General features: G+C 38.0%; 1 protein-coding gene across 6 annotated transcripts in view; it reads left to right on the forward strand.

The window, feature by feature from the left end:
- LOC124613943 overlaps positions 1-14,559 on the forward strand; it is a 596,835-nt gene that overhangs the window by 569,280 nt on the left and 12,996 nt on the right. For 5 of the 6 annotated variants that reach the window (XM_047142701.1, XM_047142747.1, XM_047142729.1 and 2 more), the window contains 3 exons: positions 4,596-4,628; positions 5,600-5,635; positions 8,996-9,097. In XM_047142701.1, the coding sequence (XP_046998657.1) occupies positions 4,596-4,628; positions 5,600-5,635; positions 8,996-9,097 (171 nt within the window). The remainder of the gene's footprint in view (positions 1-4,595; positions 4,629-5,599; positions 5,636-8,995; positions 9,098-14,559) is intronic. The other variant, XM_047142711.1, reaches the window with a different exon arrangement.

Raw genomic sequence — 14,559 nt, forward strand, 5'->3', positions numbered from 1 at the left:
CACTACTACTCCTCTTTGGTGAACTATGTTGGTTCCTAAACATCCATTCACTACTTTTTGGGGTATATTTATGGCTGTTGTGGACAAGGTTTCTTCCGTTAATGAACTAAAGCATGAGGGGTTATTGCTCCCTTACTGTGGGATCTTACAAAAACACATTCCAATTTTTTTTCTGTTAATTGTATGTCTGTCAGATGGCGACTGAAATGACCTGATGATCTGTTTCCTCGAATTGCCACATTTGTATTTGTACTGAATCATTTTGTTTGTCTCAAGATGTATTGTCATTTTTCATTTGTGTTTGTTTTAAACGTTTTAAAAAAGTTCTATCAACTGTCTGTAATATTGTGTTAGTATTCTTTTTTAACTTAAATTTTTATTACCTGTCTGTGTAGTAGAAATGTAATACTTACTCACTCTGGAAGTCCAAACTCGGGCCTCATTAAATACTCCAGCAATCACTATCACTGTGATACTATTTTTTGTCTGCTTTGGTGTCACCCCGCTTCCCTCCCAACTTGAACCCCCCCCCCCCCCCTCAAGAAAGAAGGAAAAATCACCTATAATGTGAAATGTACTTCTCCACTTCTGATTAACTTTTGAGTGTGCCCAGAAATCTGTAATGCACAGCGTTATTGCTAGGTGTAAGCTGCTGTTGCCAATGCAAGGTATCCAACTTTCATATTGTGCATCTCTGAGACACTTCCTGAAATTATTGGTTGTGAGGTAGCCTGGATTCATTTTTGTCATTATGTAATGACTGCAAAAATCACTTGGAACTTAGTTTCCCGATTCATAAAGGCCTTAAAGTTACCTGTTACTTCTGAATGTTTGGATGTTGGTCTGTGGAAGTGTAAGTTTCAGTTAGATATTTCTTAGAATGAAGTTTGCTAAGCTGAAAGAATTTGATAGATATTTGAAATGTTCAAATTGCAAATAAGTGTAGCCACAGCATATATATGTGTGTGTGTGTGTGTGTGTGTGTGTGTGTGTGTGTGTGTGTGTGTGTGTGTGCATGGGCGTGTGCACTTGCGGGTGGTGGGTTTAAGATTTCCACCATTCATAAAAATGGCCATATATTCAATGCTGCGGAAACCTCTCTCTGTTAACATTGGAGTCAGCTGGCAACAGTAGTGCACTGATGGGACGATTGTGCATCGCGGCGATTCACAAGCTTGATAACATTGTTTCCCTCCTGTCCCGCCATCACAAATCCAGAACACTGTCTAGCTTATGATCGATCATTGCAGTCTGCAGTCCAGTGAACTTTAATTGAAAGTTATTTGTGTTATTGGTAACAGTAAAACATTTTTGTTAGTAACTAATTTCGTTATGACAAAAAAGAAAAGGTATTAGTATGATGCAAGCTATAAATTGAAAGTAGTAACACATGCAGAACAACATTGAAACAGATCAGCTGAGTGGCATTTCGGCCCTCCACTAACAGAAAAAAACCTTTTGCAATTGGCGGACTAGTAAAGAACAACTGAAAAAAAAAATCAGGAAGATTAATGGTGCAAATAGAGGACTGAGTGCAAAATGTCCAAAACTAGATTATGTATTGAAATTGTTTCATAAACACCAAGAAAATAGCCTTGGAGTCAATTTAAATATACATTCGTAAGCTAGCACTACTGTGGAATTTAACAGACTTCAATGGTGGAGTTGGTTGGTGCTACAGATTTATGAAGTGTCATAGACTTAGCATGCAAACCAAAGTATCTCAGAAAATGTCCCTAGAGTGTCTAGAGAGAATATTATCTTTCCATCACTTCATTATTCAGCATAAAAAAAAGTGTGAAACTAAACCAAACAGTGGAGATGGACAAAGCTTCTCTGACATTTGGTGTGCTGAGAAACAGAACTGTTGCCATGAAAGGTGTTCAAACTAACTGTAAAAAGAAGTAGGCATGAAAAAAATGCATTACACTGTTACCCTTCAATGTCCTGCTGATTGTATTAAACTAAAACCAGTGATTATTTTCAAGTGAAAAATAGTGCCAAAACCTTCTGAAATACTGCCAGGTGGTGTTCATGTACATGACAAGGGTCGGATGGACAAGACTGGTGCTTTGTTGAAGATGATTTGACTTCTTGTGGTAGATCAGTTTAGTAATAATTTGACAAACTCTGTGAAAGAGCAGCTGAGGCAGGGAAATGGAGAACTTGCTATTATTCAGGGAAGACTTATTTCACTTTTGCAACTTCTTTATATCTCGATAAATAAACCATTTCAAGTGTATATGAGAAAGGAATGGAACAAATGGATGTTGGATGAAACCCAACATTAATTCATGCTGAAGGGAATTTTGAAACAACCTACAATCAAACAAGTGTGTCAGTGGATAAGAGAGCCATGGTCTACAGTAAGAGAAAACATTGCTGTTAAATCTTACAAGGAGTGTGGCAAAAGTACACTCCTGATGGCAATGAAGACCATCTTATATATCTTAAGAGTAGGAGGAGGAGGAGAAGTAATTTTATGCCTGATCAGTGTATGGACACTGAGTAACTGTTCCTACTGCTCTGACACAGACACATGAAACAGAGGTAACAATGAGCTGGAGAAGAAGACTGAGTAAAAGTGGACTTCATCACAATGACCAGAGGATGTTCAAAAACTAATGTATGGTTCATATTTCTACCACATAGTGAGAGTGCTTCATGCGTAATAAAGATGGAAGCTACACCCCGTTCGGATTCCACATAAAAATGTAGGCTCAAAAGGTTTTCGAAAGTAGTACTAGATAGGTTAGGCAAATTTGTTGAAATCTATTGTGATGTATAAACATTGGCTGCATGTTTACAGGTTCTATTTCTTTTCCAATAATGAACCAGAGGGAGCTGTTCAGGAAGACATAGATTGGAATACATCCAGCAAAGGGATTGCAATTGCTACTTTGAGGTAAAAAGGTTGGCACAGGAGGGGAATTTCTGGCAGCGCATCTAACTAGTCGGAAGACTCATTGGAGGAGAAAAAAAGGTCAAACTACAAAGTCTTGTCCACTGGCAGACTTGTTTACCGAAAGCCTAACACCATGTGTTACGAACTCTCCCAAGACCATCACAAGCCCTGATGTGCATGTGTGCGGCTGCATGAGACCGAAAACAAAGGATGAGTCAGGTACAAGTCTGTAAGTAATTGGATGATGGATTTAGGACCCTTCGATAATGAACAATCTGCCGGTTTATTCATTATTTATGTATTTATTTTATTTTGAAGTAATTGAAAATTTTATCACAAACCATTAAACAAATTTGACAGAAGAAAGAAGCTTTATAATAATACTAATTCCTGACGGCGTATTGGGAATGTGAATCTGGAATTGAGTTTGGGCTGCTGAAATTTTAATAGAGGTTAATAATTTACTAAAATTCAAGTTTGAAAGGAACAGCATCATGTTCATGGAATACAGGAAAACCTGCCATTCTGACAGTTGAGTCTGTGTCATTTTAGGTAATCCCTGGGGGCAAACAGTCGGCAGTTTCTGTGTCCCAGCAGATGAGCCACAGCTGCTGCTCATCCCATGAGGTTGGCACTGGCACAATTTTTTTTAAGTCATTGCCTTACCAGGATGTAGTGCCAGTGGACCTTTAAAAACTCTGGCAACCACCATGCTCGATGCCATTCTGTTGTTTCTTCAAAGACCAACCAGCGGCTATCGCCTTGTAAGAGTCTGAGAGTGCATTTTGTTATAGGCACCCACTGGCAAGCAGCAGTACAGTTAACAGTTCATTATTTTGAACACAGCATAGCAATGTTGCTCAGCTTCAATAACCATTTCATTCGCTTGGTGATGGGGAGTATTTCGCAATGTGATGGGGGAGTACTGGCACCAGCACTGTGATAAGATTCATCAAAAGCCTCCCCCTGCCCACTTGCAACGACTTTGATCTGTGTATCATAGTTCAAAGGCCAACATTGTAGTTGAGCCCATAGTTTGATACAAGTTTAGACACCGATAAAGTTCAGTTATATAGTTATAGCTGTTCATGCATCACAGAGAATTTCAACAAAATTTTTATAAACTGATGTGTGTCTAGGGAGCTGATTCACAAGTTATGTAAGGTAAGGAACATTACCTATGTTTGGATTATGGTTGGTGAGGGGCTCAAGTGTTGAAAAGTAAATGGTGACCTCTCCTATAATTTGTTCCTGAAATATTCTGTGAAAATGGATTGTAAGAGTTCAAGAACATCCTTAAACTTAATGCTAAAAATGTTCCTCATGGTGTCATGTCAGAGAAGGTGCATTGTTCAGTGAAATGAATTTCTGATTATATAAATCTGTTAATAGATTATAGATTTTCATTTGGGGACTTCAAATTAGACAAGTTAATACAATCTGCTTTTGTTAATACAGCCAACTTCTGTTTTTTGTTGTTGTCATTGTTTGCAATGTTGCAAGTCAAATCATTCTACTGCATGATTATTGTGTGATGTAATAGCTTACAGTAATATTTTCCTTATTTTCTTGTGTTATAATTGTTGCAGTTGTTTACTTTTGCATGTGACAGCTCGTTTTTGCAACTTGATGTAATGTAGTTTTTGTTCTTTTTATTTTTTAAATTCCTGCACGTGATGTGATGCGACAGCCAATTCAGAATGAAGAGAACGGTTTGATGAGGGTAAGGATGTGTCTATAAATTTCTTCATTAAACTTCAATGTTCTATTTGATACTGAAGTACTATGGATAATATACTAAAAAGTAAAACTTCAGGGTGTACACTAATTGCACATTTACCAATTGTGGAGTTGGTGCTTCCATTTCAGTTCTGCTTTCCTAAATGTCTTCACCAATTAACATAATATGTAACCTTACTACTTCTTGGAACAGTAATTTCCTGTATCCAAATTCCTAGCTAAATGTCAAACTGATGGACTGTTAAGATTGGAAATAACAAATTTCATACTCAAACAATGGAAAATTCAGGATGGAATAATGACAGTATTACGAAAATGATAGAATGCTACTCAAGATGTAGCAGAGATGATATAACCTTTTCGCAATATTGTCCAATTTCATACTTACTGGTCCTGTGTTAAGATTCCTCAGCTGTTTAAAACTGTGCACCAGAAATATACATCCACCCAAACACTTCTCTTTACCTGCAGTCCTTTTACTACTACTTATCTGTACTCACTCCATGTACAGTCTACCAGCCAATAGGTACTTCTTACTTTCCACACTATTCAGAGGTCTTACTGCAAACAGTGGGGTAACTGGGCTGCTCACTTGAGAAGGGCATTACATGTAAAATGAGAGAGAACATGTTCAACCAAAGAGCTTGGTTCTAATCTGTCAGGCAATTTTATAACAGCTTATGCTCAGATGCATAGTAAAAGATTAAGGAAGGTGAAGGGTATTACTTGCTGTTTCATTTCCCCATTTATCAGTGTGTGAGGTTTCCATTTTAATAATTTCTATTTCTTCTTTGTCATAGCCCTCTCCTTCCTCTTGTTAGGCCTTGTCACTTCCTTTTGCCTTGTTACTTCCTCCCTCCCACACATGTAGTATCTCATTTCCCTGTGCTTTTGTTTTAATCTCCTCTGACCCTTTGTTTGCTAATGAGTAACCAGATTTGTTTGGTTTTTCAGGCTGAAACTCTCAACCCATTCGACACTCAATTGAAGGTAACTATATTTTTTACTTGTCAACACTTTTTTTTAATGTACTGGAATTGTTAGAATGTGTGCAATCATAGGCATATGTTTACAGAAATATGTATAGATCATTAATAACAAATTCTAATACTTTAAGGAGCATATGACTCAAATATTGAATATGATGTTGTATTTGCCTTCCTTCAATAAGTAGCCCATGGTCAAATGATCTTTTATTTATTTATTCCCGCTGAAGCACTACACATTTTTACTGGAATGGTAGGGAAGACATTTTTTTGTTTGCTTTACATATAAAAGTGTGGTCTTGCAGTTCCAGTAAACTTAAACAATTAATATGTTAAGATTAAGTTTTGAGGTTGCATAGATTTTTTTCGTAACTATTTCAGATATGTAACAAACTTTCAGATTTGCCCGTGAACTTAACATTAATTAGTGTTACATAAAGATGACTGTGGCAAATTACATGATTGTTGTTGTGGTCTTCAGTCCAGAGACTGGATTGATTCAGCTCCCCATGCTAACCTATCCTGTGCAAGCTTCTACGTCTCAAAGTACCTACTGCAACCTACATTCTTCTGAATCTGCTTAGTGTATTCATCTCTTGGTCTCCCTCTATGATTTTTACCCTCCACACTGTCCTCCAATACTAAATTGGTGATCCCTTGATGCCTCAGAACATGTCCTACCAACGGATCCCTTCTTGTAGTAAAGTTGTGCCACAAATTCCTCTTCTCTCCAATTCTGTTCAGTACTGCTCCATTAATTATCTGATTTATCCATCTAATTTTCAGCATTCTTCTGTAGCATCACATTTTGAAAGCCCCTCTATTCTCTTCTTCTGTAAACTATTTGTTGTCGATGTTTCACTTCCACGCATGGCTACACTCCATACAAATACTTTCAGAAGAGACATCCTGACACTTAAATCTATACTTGACGTTAACAAATTTCTCTTCATCAGAAATGCTTTCCTTGCCATTGCCAGTCTACATTTTATATCCTCCCTATTTCGACCATCATCAGTTATTTTGCTCCCCAGATTTAATTCATCTACGTTCCATTACCTTCGTTTCGCTTCTTTTTATGTTCATCTTGCACCCTCCTTTAAACACTGTCTATTCTGTTCAACTGCTCTTCCAAGTCCTTTGCTGTCTCTGACAGAATTACAATGTCATCGGCGACCCTCAAAGTTTTTATTTCTTTTCCATGGATTTTAATTCCTACTCCGAATTTTTCTTTTGTTTCCTTTACTGCTTGCTCAGTATACAGATTGAATAACATCGGGGAGAGGCTACAACCCTGTCTCACTCCCATCCCAACCACTGCTTCCCTTTCATGCCACTCCGCTCTTATAACTGCCATCTGGTTTCTGTACAAATTGTAAATAGCCTTTCGCTCCGTGTATTTGACCCCTGCCATCTTCAGAGTTCGAAAGTGTATTCCAGTTAACTTTGTCAAAAGCTTTATCTAAGTCTACAAATGCCAGAAACGTAGGTTTGCCTTTCCTTAATCTATTTTCTAAGTTAAATTGTATGGTCAGTATTGCCTCATGTGTTCCAACACTTCTACGGAATTCAAACTGATCTTACATGAGGTAGGCTTCTACCAGTTTTCCATTTGTCTATAAAGAATTCATGTTAGTATTTTGCAGCCGTGACTTTTTAAACTGATAGTTCAGTAATTTTCACACCTGTCAACACCTGGTTTCTTTAGGATTGGAATTATTATATTCTTCTTGAAGTCTAAGGGTATTTCGCCTTTCTCATACGTCTTGCTCACCAGATGGTAGGGTTTTGTCATGGTTGGCTCTCCCAAGGTTACTGAGGAGTTCTGATGGAATGTTGTCTACTCCCGAGGCCTTGTTTCGACTCGGGTCTTTCAGTGCTCTGTCAAACTCTTCACGCAGTATCATTTCTCCCATTTCATCTTCATCTACATCCTCTTCCATTTCCATAATGTTGTCCTCAAGTACATCACCCTTGTATAGACCCTCTATATACTCCTTCCACCTTTCTGCTTTCCCTTCATTGCTTAGTACTGGTTTCCCATCTGAGCTCTTGATATTCACACAAGTGGTTCTCTTTTCTCCAAAGGTCTCTTCAATTTTCCATTAGGCAGTATCTATTTTAATCCTAGAGATATACGTCCCTACGTCCTTACATTTATCCTCTAGCCATCCCTGCTTAGCCATTTCCATTACGTGTTTGCTATGTGAAAAGTGCATTTTCTAAAAAATCAATTTTGTCAGTGCAATTAGCTGTAATGAGCAGTAAGATATAAAATATGTTTTTCTTGGGATGTCATTTAGCATTAATAACTTGATTTCTGTGTTGTAATTATAGGGTGACAATTATGAACTGCATGAAATGAAATTGTCACAACTTCTGAATGGTTTGTGTTAGGATGTTCAAACTGCGCGGTTGGCCGCAGAGCATGATGGGAATCAGTATGCGCAGTATGGTTTGGTTTAGTGATGAAGCACACTTTCATCTGGATGTGTTTGTCAGTAAGCAAAATTTGTGCATAAAGGGAACTGAGAATCTGCATTTCGCGATAGAGAAGTCTCTTTCACTTTCAGTGGGTGGCTGTGCATTACGCAGTGTCCAGTCAAGGAATAATTATTGTGATATTCCTTGATGGCACGGTGACTACCTTGCAGCACGTGAAGGTTTAGGAAGATGATTTCATCCCCATTATCCAGAGTCACATCAGATTGGCCGCCAGATTCTCTGGATCTGAACATGTGTGCCTCCTTTCGTGGAGCTATATTAAAGACAAGGTGTACAGCAGTAACATCAAAACCACTACTGAGCTGAAAACAGCCATTCAGGAGGTCATCGACAGCACCGATATTCCAACACTTTAGCGGGTCATGCAGAATTTCAGTGTTCGCCTGTGCCACATCGTCACCAACGATGGCAGACTTATTGAACATGTCATAAACTAAATCCTAATATCTGTAGTGACGTTTACATGTTGACTAAAGTGTGTTTACACCGTAGTTTGTTACTAACAATACCAGAGAAGGAAAGTTGCTACTCACCATATAGCAGAGATGCTGAGTCGCGATAGGCACAAAGATTTATTGTGCTTATCGCGACTCAGCGTCTCCGCTATATGGTGAGTAGCAACTTTCCTGCTCTGGTATTGTTACATTCCATCCTGGATTTTCCATTGTAGTGTGTTACTAATTTACGTTTATCATATAAGTCAATAATTGTCACCCTGTAAATGCATCCAGTAGATAGTTACTTGTTTGTTACATACCAGTAGCCTGTCTAAAGTTCCAAATTGTGCTGCTTGTATATAAATTTTAACAAATAGTTGTTGCTGGTTTAGTGAATTTTATTTCCTTGTTGATTGTTACAGAATGGTCTCTTCTATAATTTGGCAAGTACTGATGTTCCTGTTGGTGAGACTGATGAAACAAATCGATCTCCCCAAGAGGAACTGGCTGATTTGAGGCGGCAGGTCAGTCTGTATGTGCTATGAGGGTGGAGTTGAGATGCAGGAGTGAATGAAATAATTGGCACAGTAGTTTAGCATTTGCACCACAGTTCGTATAAATTCAGCATCAGTGTAAAAGCATCATAGTTCAGTGTGAGCAAAAGTGAAGTAAATTAGGAAACTGCCAAGGGAATGGTCTAACCAGACATGTCGAAACCTACCTGGGAATTTTGTACGCAGGAAGAATACACAGATAGAAGTACAAAGTCAAAATTTTAGCAGCTAAGACACAGTGCAAGTGCAATTGTTGTTGTTGTTCTTCTTCTTCTTCTTCTTCCTTTTTTTAAGAATTGGAAGTTACTCATTTTTGCCACAAACTAACTGCTGTTAAGAGCAGTTTGTACAGCCCATACTGCCTAATGTGCCACTTAACGAAGAGCTGATGCAGTCTTCATAAGAGAGTGGAGTGGAGCGTAGCGTGCAAAATTCCTGCATGCACACTTGCAAATTTTAAACGCACAAACCATACCAAAAATATCACATACCATAAATTTCTTGAACTTGCAGTTTGTATCGATAGACTGCTTCAGATGCAGTACTTACCAAGGTGACGGTCAGAGGAAAAAAAAAATCAGGGCTGTTTTTGATGTTGCATTGCAGACAACTTTCAACAGTTGAGGTTTTAATTTGTGGAAATGTGATATTTCTTACGCAAGCCGGGTGGTTGTAATTAAACTTTCTGTAGTTAACACATTATAACATGGAAACTAATTACCATATAAGTACCAAACTTGGTAGCATTAATGTCCAGATTATGGGATGCATGATTTCCATGCGTCACAGCACCACCAACCAGTTCTGACTATGCCAAGTAGGTGCTGTGATCAGTCATGGTGATTCATAGTCTATCACACCTAACCAGGCACAGTTTGTTGATGTGTCAACATGAAATTGGAAAAAAGGAGCACGGTATTATTGGTGAAGCTCTCTTATTGAAACAATGGTAATGCTGCATCTGCACTTCAAGAATATCGCCAGCTGACAGGATCACGGAAGGGTCCTCTTTCTCCACCTGCTGTGTGGAGCATGAAGTAGTAGTTTGAATCAACTAGAGAACTGGACGTTGCTCCGGGAAGAGGCAGACGGCTGGTTGCACCACAGGTTCTTGAGGAAATCGCTGTTGCTATGGTAGACAACACTGTGCGCAATTCCTGATCATCAGGTAGTGCATGTGCTGTGTCATGACAATTGAATATCCTGTGGTCCACTGTATGGAAGGTGCTTCAGACCATTCTCAAACGCTGCCTGCACAAAATATGTATTGTACAGCAGCTTGTGCACCACAGGACGCACGACGACGTGTTGATTTCACTCTACACTTTCTCGCAAGGATTGAAGTTGACGAGGGCTGGCCCTGGACAATCCCATGGACAGGTGAATCTCATTTTCTCTGATGGGTGAGAGGAACCTGCAGTCACTTTGGATGAAGTTTCTCTGTATGGTGAATGTGTCATCATATGATGTGGCTTTACAGCTATGTTCGTCATTGGTACTTTTCTTTTAACAGGTTGGCGCTCAAGTACCAAAGATGTGCAGTGTGACTGATCAGTGTTGCTGTGATAAGCTTCGCCAGCATGTCATACCCGCCCTACAGGAGAGAGATGCATTGAATTAATCAGTTTTCATGCATGATGGAGCCACACCTGCTTCTCCGAAACACATTTGGAAATGATTAAATTATCAGCCAGTAGTTTCCAAATGCTTGGTCGGCACGAATAATTGATCTCACTCCCTGTTATTTCTGGTTGTGGGGCTATCTGAAGAACAGGGTTTACCAGAGGAACATTCACATATATGCTGATCTGAAGAGCAGCACATCAAGAGAGATAGCCAGCATACCTACAGACATGCTTTGATCTTCTTTGCAGAACACAATCCTTCCCTTTCAGACACTTCTGGACACTGATGTGTGTCATATTGAGTCCATTTTGTAGTAGTAATGGTACCAGGATGTAATGGTAATAGCAGCACATTAAAAGTGTTAAAATTGGATTGATTCTGCATTCTCTCTTCCTCACATCCTTGAAATTAATGCTACCAAGTTTTGTACTTATACGTTAATTAGTTTCCATGTTACAGTGCTTTAAATAGGGAAAGTTTAATTATAACCACCCAATACATCATTTTATAACAGGTCCTGTGACATGTAACAATAATTTTTAAAAGTTTCCTATAGTTTCCACAAAAATGCAGGGTGTCTATTGAATAATTGTTAAAAAATATCCTTACGCCATGCGCATCAGATAAAAGGAAAATTAATGCATTTAGGCCCTTCACAGAAATTACTGGTTTTGATTTACATGGATTGGGGATGGATACCATTGTTCTGTGTATTGCACTGTGTATCAGGCATAGTTGATCAGATTTGTAAAACATAGTGATGTAAACTGATAATGCACAAAGGACTGAAGTTTGAGTATTGTTTTGATGATAAACCTGAAATGACTGAGCTATTTTATATTATATTGACTGGTATTTATGTGACAAATGTTTTCCTTTGCCTAAAAAATTATTATAGAGGGGTTCAGATGCATTACCTGTGCCGGATGGAATCTGAATTTTATCAACAATCTCTTTGTTGTCACCTTCACAGACAGAGGTGTCATGTTCAGGCTAAATGTCCAACAAAAGTGATGAATTATTTTGTACAACTGGTAAGGAGACATTTCAAATAAAATGTTCAAAATTATTCTTTCTCATTTTTTCTTGATTTTGATATTTCCTTTACAAGATTTTTTGCATTTAAACACTCGTTCCTTTTTGTTTGTGAGCCTGTTTGCTTTCATGTTCATAACAATAGGTATGAAGCTGCAGAAACAGTGATCCACTCTCACTTATCAGGGGCATTATTGTACACGAATGTCTCGTCCCACCTAGAAATGGTGCAGTGTGATTTGCATCTGGTTCTTTCACGAAATTTGACTATTTGGCTATGTATCCAACAAATGCTGGCCTCTTCATGTCACATGTTTCCTACAGTATTGCCTATTAAGGTATCTGCTCTACACATTGGCCCCAAGTAAACTTCGTAATTTTGTGACTTCGTGTTCCATACGATTTCTTGGTTCTGCTTAATTACGTCGAAGTTAGGAAATGAAAAATTTTCATCTCACTTGCAATTTGGAGGATAGGGACACCCACATCTCCCTCTGTAATGGCACAGCATATCTCATCAGCATTTCTAAATCTTTTGAATATTTTTTTCACACTCTTGCAAATTTCATTTTGGTACATATTTCTTACTACTTCGTGTCAACCTTTTTTCAGATTATGCAGTCCACATTCAGATTTTACCAAATGAAACTGGCTTTCCACAATGCTCCATTTGAAGCACTTTCTCTTTCCTCCATGTAATCAAAAATTCACAGCCTGATTTTCTTTGTCACTGAACGATGTTACTGTACATGTTTCCTTAGGGCTAAGAAAATATTCTTTTTATGGACTGTTACTGGCACAATAATTGCCTTTAAAAACCACAATTCATGAATTGACAGTTATTACCTACTTCTTCTAAAATTTAATATTTTCTTGTGAAAGGCTGACAACATTCAAATCAGTCCAAAAAACAGACAGATGCTGTTAGCAGGTTTATACGAAGAAAACAGGATGAATATTAATTCAGTTTTATCTCCATTCTCAATACTTACAGAAATTTACTTTACATTTTGTCTGTTAACTGATATGCTGTCAATCAAGTACATGTGCGTGCTGTGTTGTGCATGCGCAGTATACCAGAGTTCCGGTAGGAGTGTGCAATTCCTCCAGCAGCCTGGCAGGCTATGAATTTGCCAGTTTCAAAATATTTTTGAAAGAAGTATTTAGTGCACCTTAGCAACTAAAATTTTGACAGTATATTTCTTCAGCTGTATTCTTCGTGTATAAAAAATTTAGTCATTTCGGCTTGGACCATTCCTTTATGACTGCACAGTGACACCTTGCAGAAGATACCTTGACTCATTTGCAGTGCTGGGAAAAGTTACTTAATTTGAAAATGCCACACATGCTGTGACCATCAGCGAAAGATAAACAGTTCACCATGAAGTTGACAAGTGGTTCTATACACCACCTTCCCCTACCTCTCTGCTCGCTTCCCCCTGTATAGTTTGCACTGCAGTCTTCCCCAAATGATTATGAACAATCAAACTGCACACAACAGTTTCTCTTACTGACACTGCTGCACATGTACTAACAGGCTAACCATCATCTGTACACCTCAAAACACATTTGGCCATGATGGGACTCGGTACACTGACTACTGGTTTTGTGTGTTCTCAAATTTGAGATACCATCTCAGCTGTGCATGTACTGGTTTCCTTATGTGATATTAAAGTTGGAGATGACAGAATTTACAAATTATTGCTCATGTTGGCATAACCTGTTACTGTGGGTGTTTGCAGATGCTGTAGCTGTAGCTCTCAAGTTGTTCTTGTGAGTAGGCTTCAGCTGTAGATCTCCATCTTCCCTACCATACAGTGGCAACTTGCAGCTGAACCCCATCACCATCATTGCCCATCCTCCTCTGTGCTAATATGGGCCATGTTATTTTGTGGCCACTCTAGTGATCTTGACCTGTTTTCCATTTATCTATTTTTAAAGATATCATAGAGATTGTGATATAGTGCTGAGAAGTTTTCAGGCTACTGACAAGTTTTTCTGTATGAGAAGTGATAAGCAAGAGATCGGATATCGTGCTTAGACAGGTTTTGTACTGACACACAAATATATTTCCATTTTGTATTACTCTAAAGCCACTAGGAATTGGATTGAATGTTTTTGTAATGTTTTCTTTGTTTATGTAGAATGGTGCTTTATTTTTAACTCTTTTGAAAAACTGACCATAATTATTTGCAGTTTATCAATAAGTCCCTACATTTTTTAATATATGTGTTTCCTTTTATGCTTGCAAATTATCATTTTAATTTTTTCCTTAAATGAGTTGACACAGTTTGAGGACAATCCACTATTTGTGACAAGTGGACTAAAATTCCTGTTTCACTGTCCTGATTGAGATTTTTCATGATTTTCTTAAATTGGTGCATGTATTCCCTTGAATAGTGCTACAGATTACCTTTGTCCATAAGTCAGTACTTAGGACAGATTTCAATGGATCATTAAACTCTGTATACTTCCCAAATTGTGTTTTTAGAAGAAATTGTAGAAATAAGAAATACTTACATAAATTAAATTTTTCCAGCATAATGTGCTTGTTGCTTCTTTTTGTGTGTCCAGTAACTGTCTACATTCCTTCTTAATCAGTTCTGGTTAATGTTTCAGGGGTAGATTCATGATTAGTTTCTGAATAATATGATTTATGAAGCTGGTATTGTTAGGTGACTATGAAGTGTGATTAACAGATCAAATACAGAACTGTTTATGATCTAACATAAAATACAAAATCCATGATTCTCCTTTATAAATCTCTGTAG

This window comes from Schistocerca americana, chromosome 1, assembly GCF_021461395.2.
Source record: "Schistocerca americana isolate TAMUIC-IGC-003095 chromosome 1, iqSchAmer2.1, whole genome shotgun sequence".
In the NCBI taxonomy this organism is placed as follows: Eukaryota; Metazoa; Arthropoda; class Insecta; order Orthoptera; family Acrididae; genus Schistocerca; species Schistocerca americana.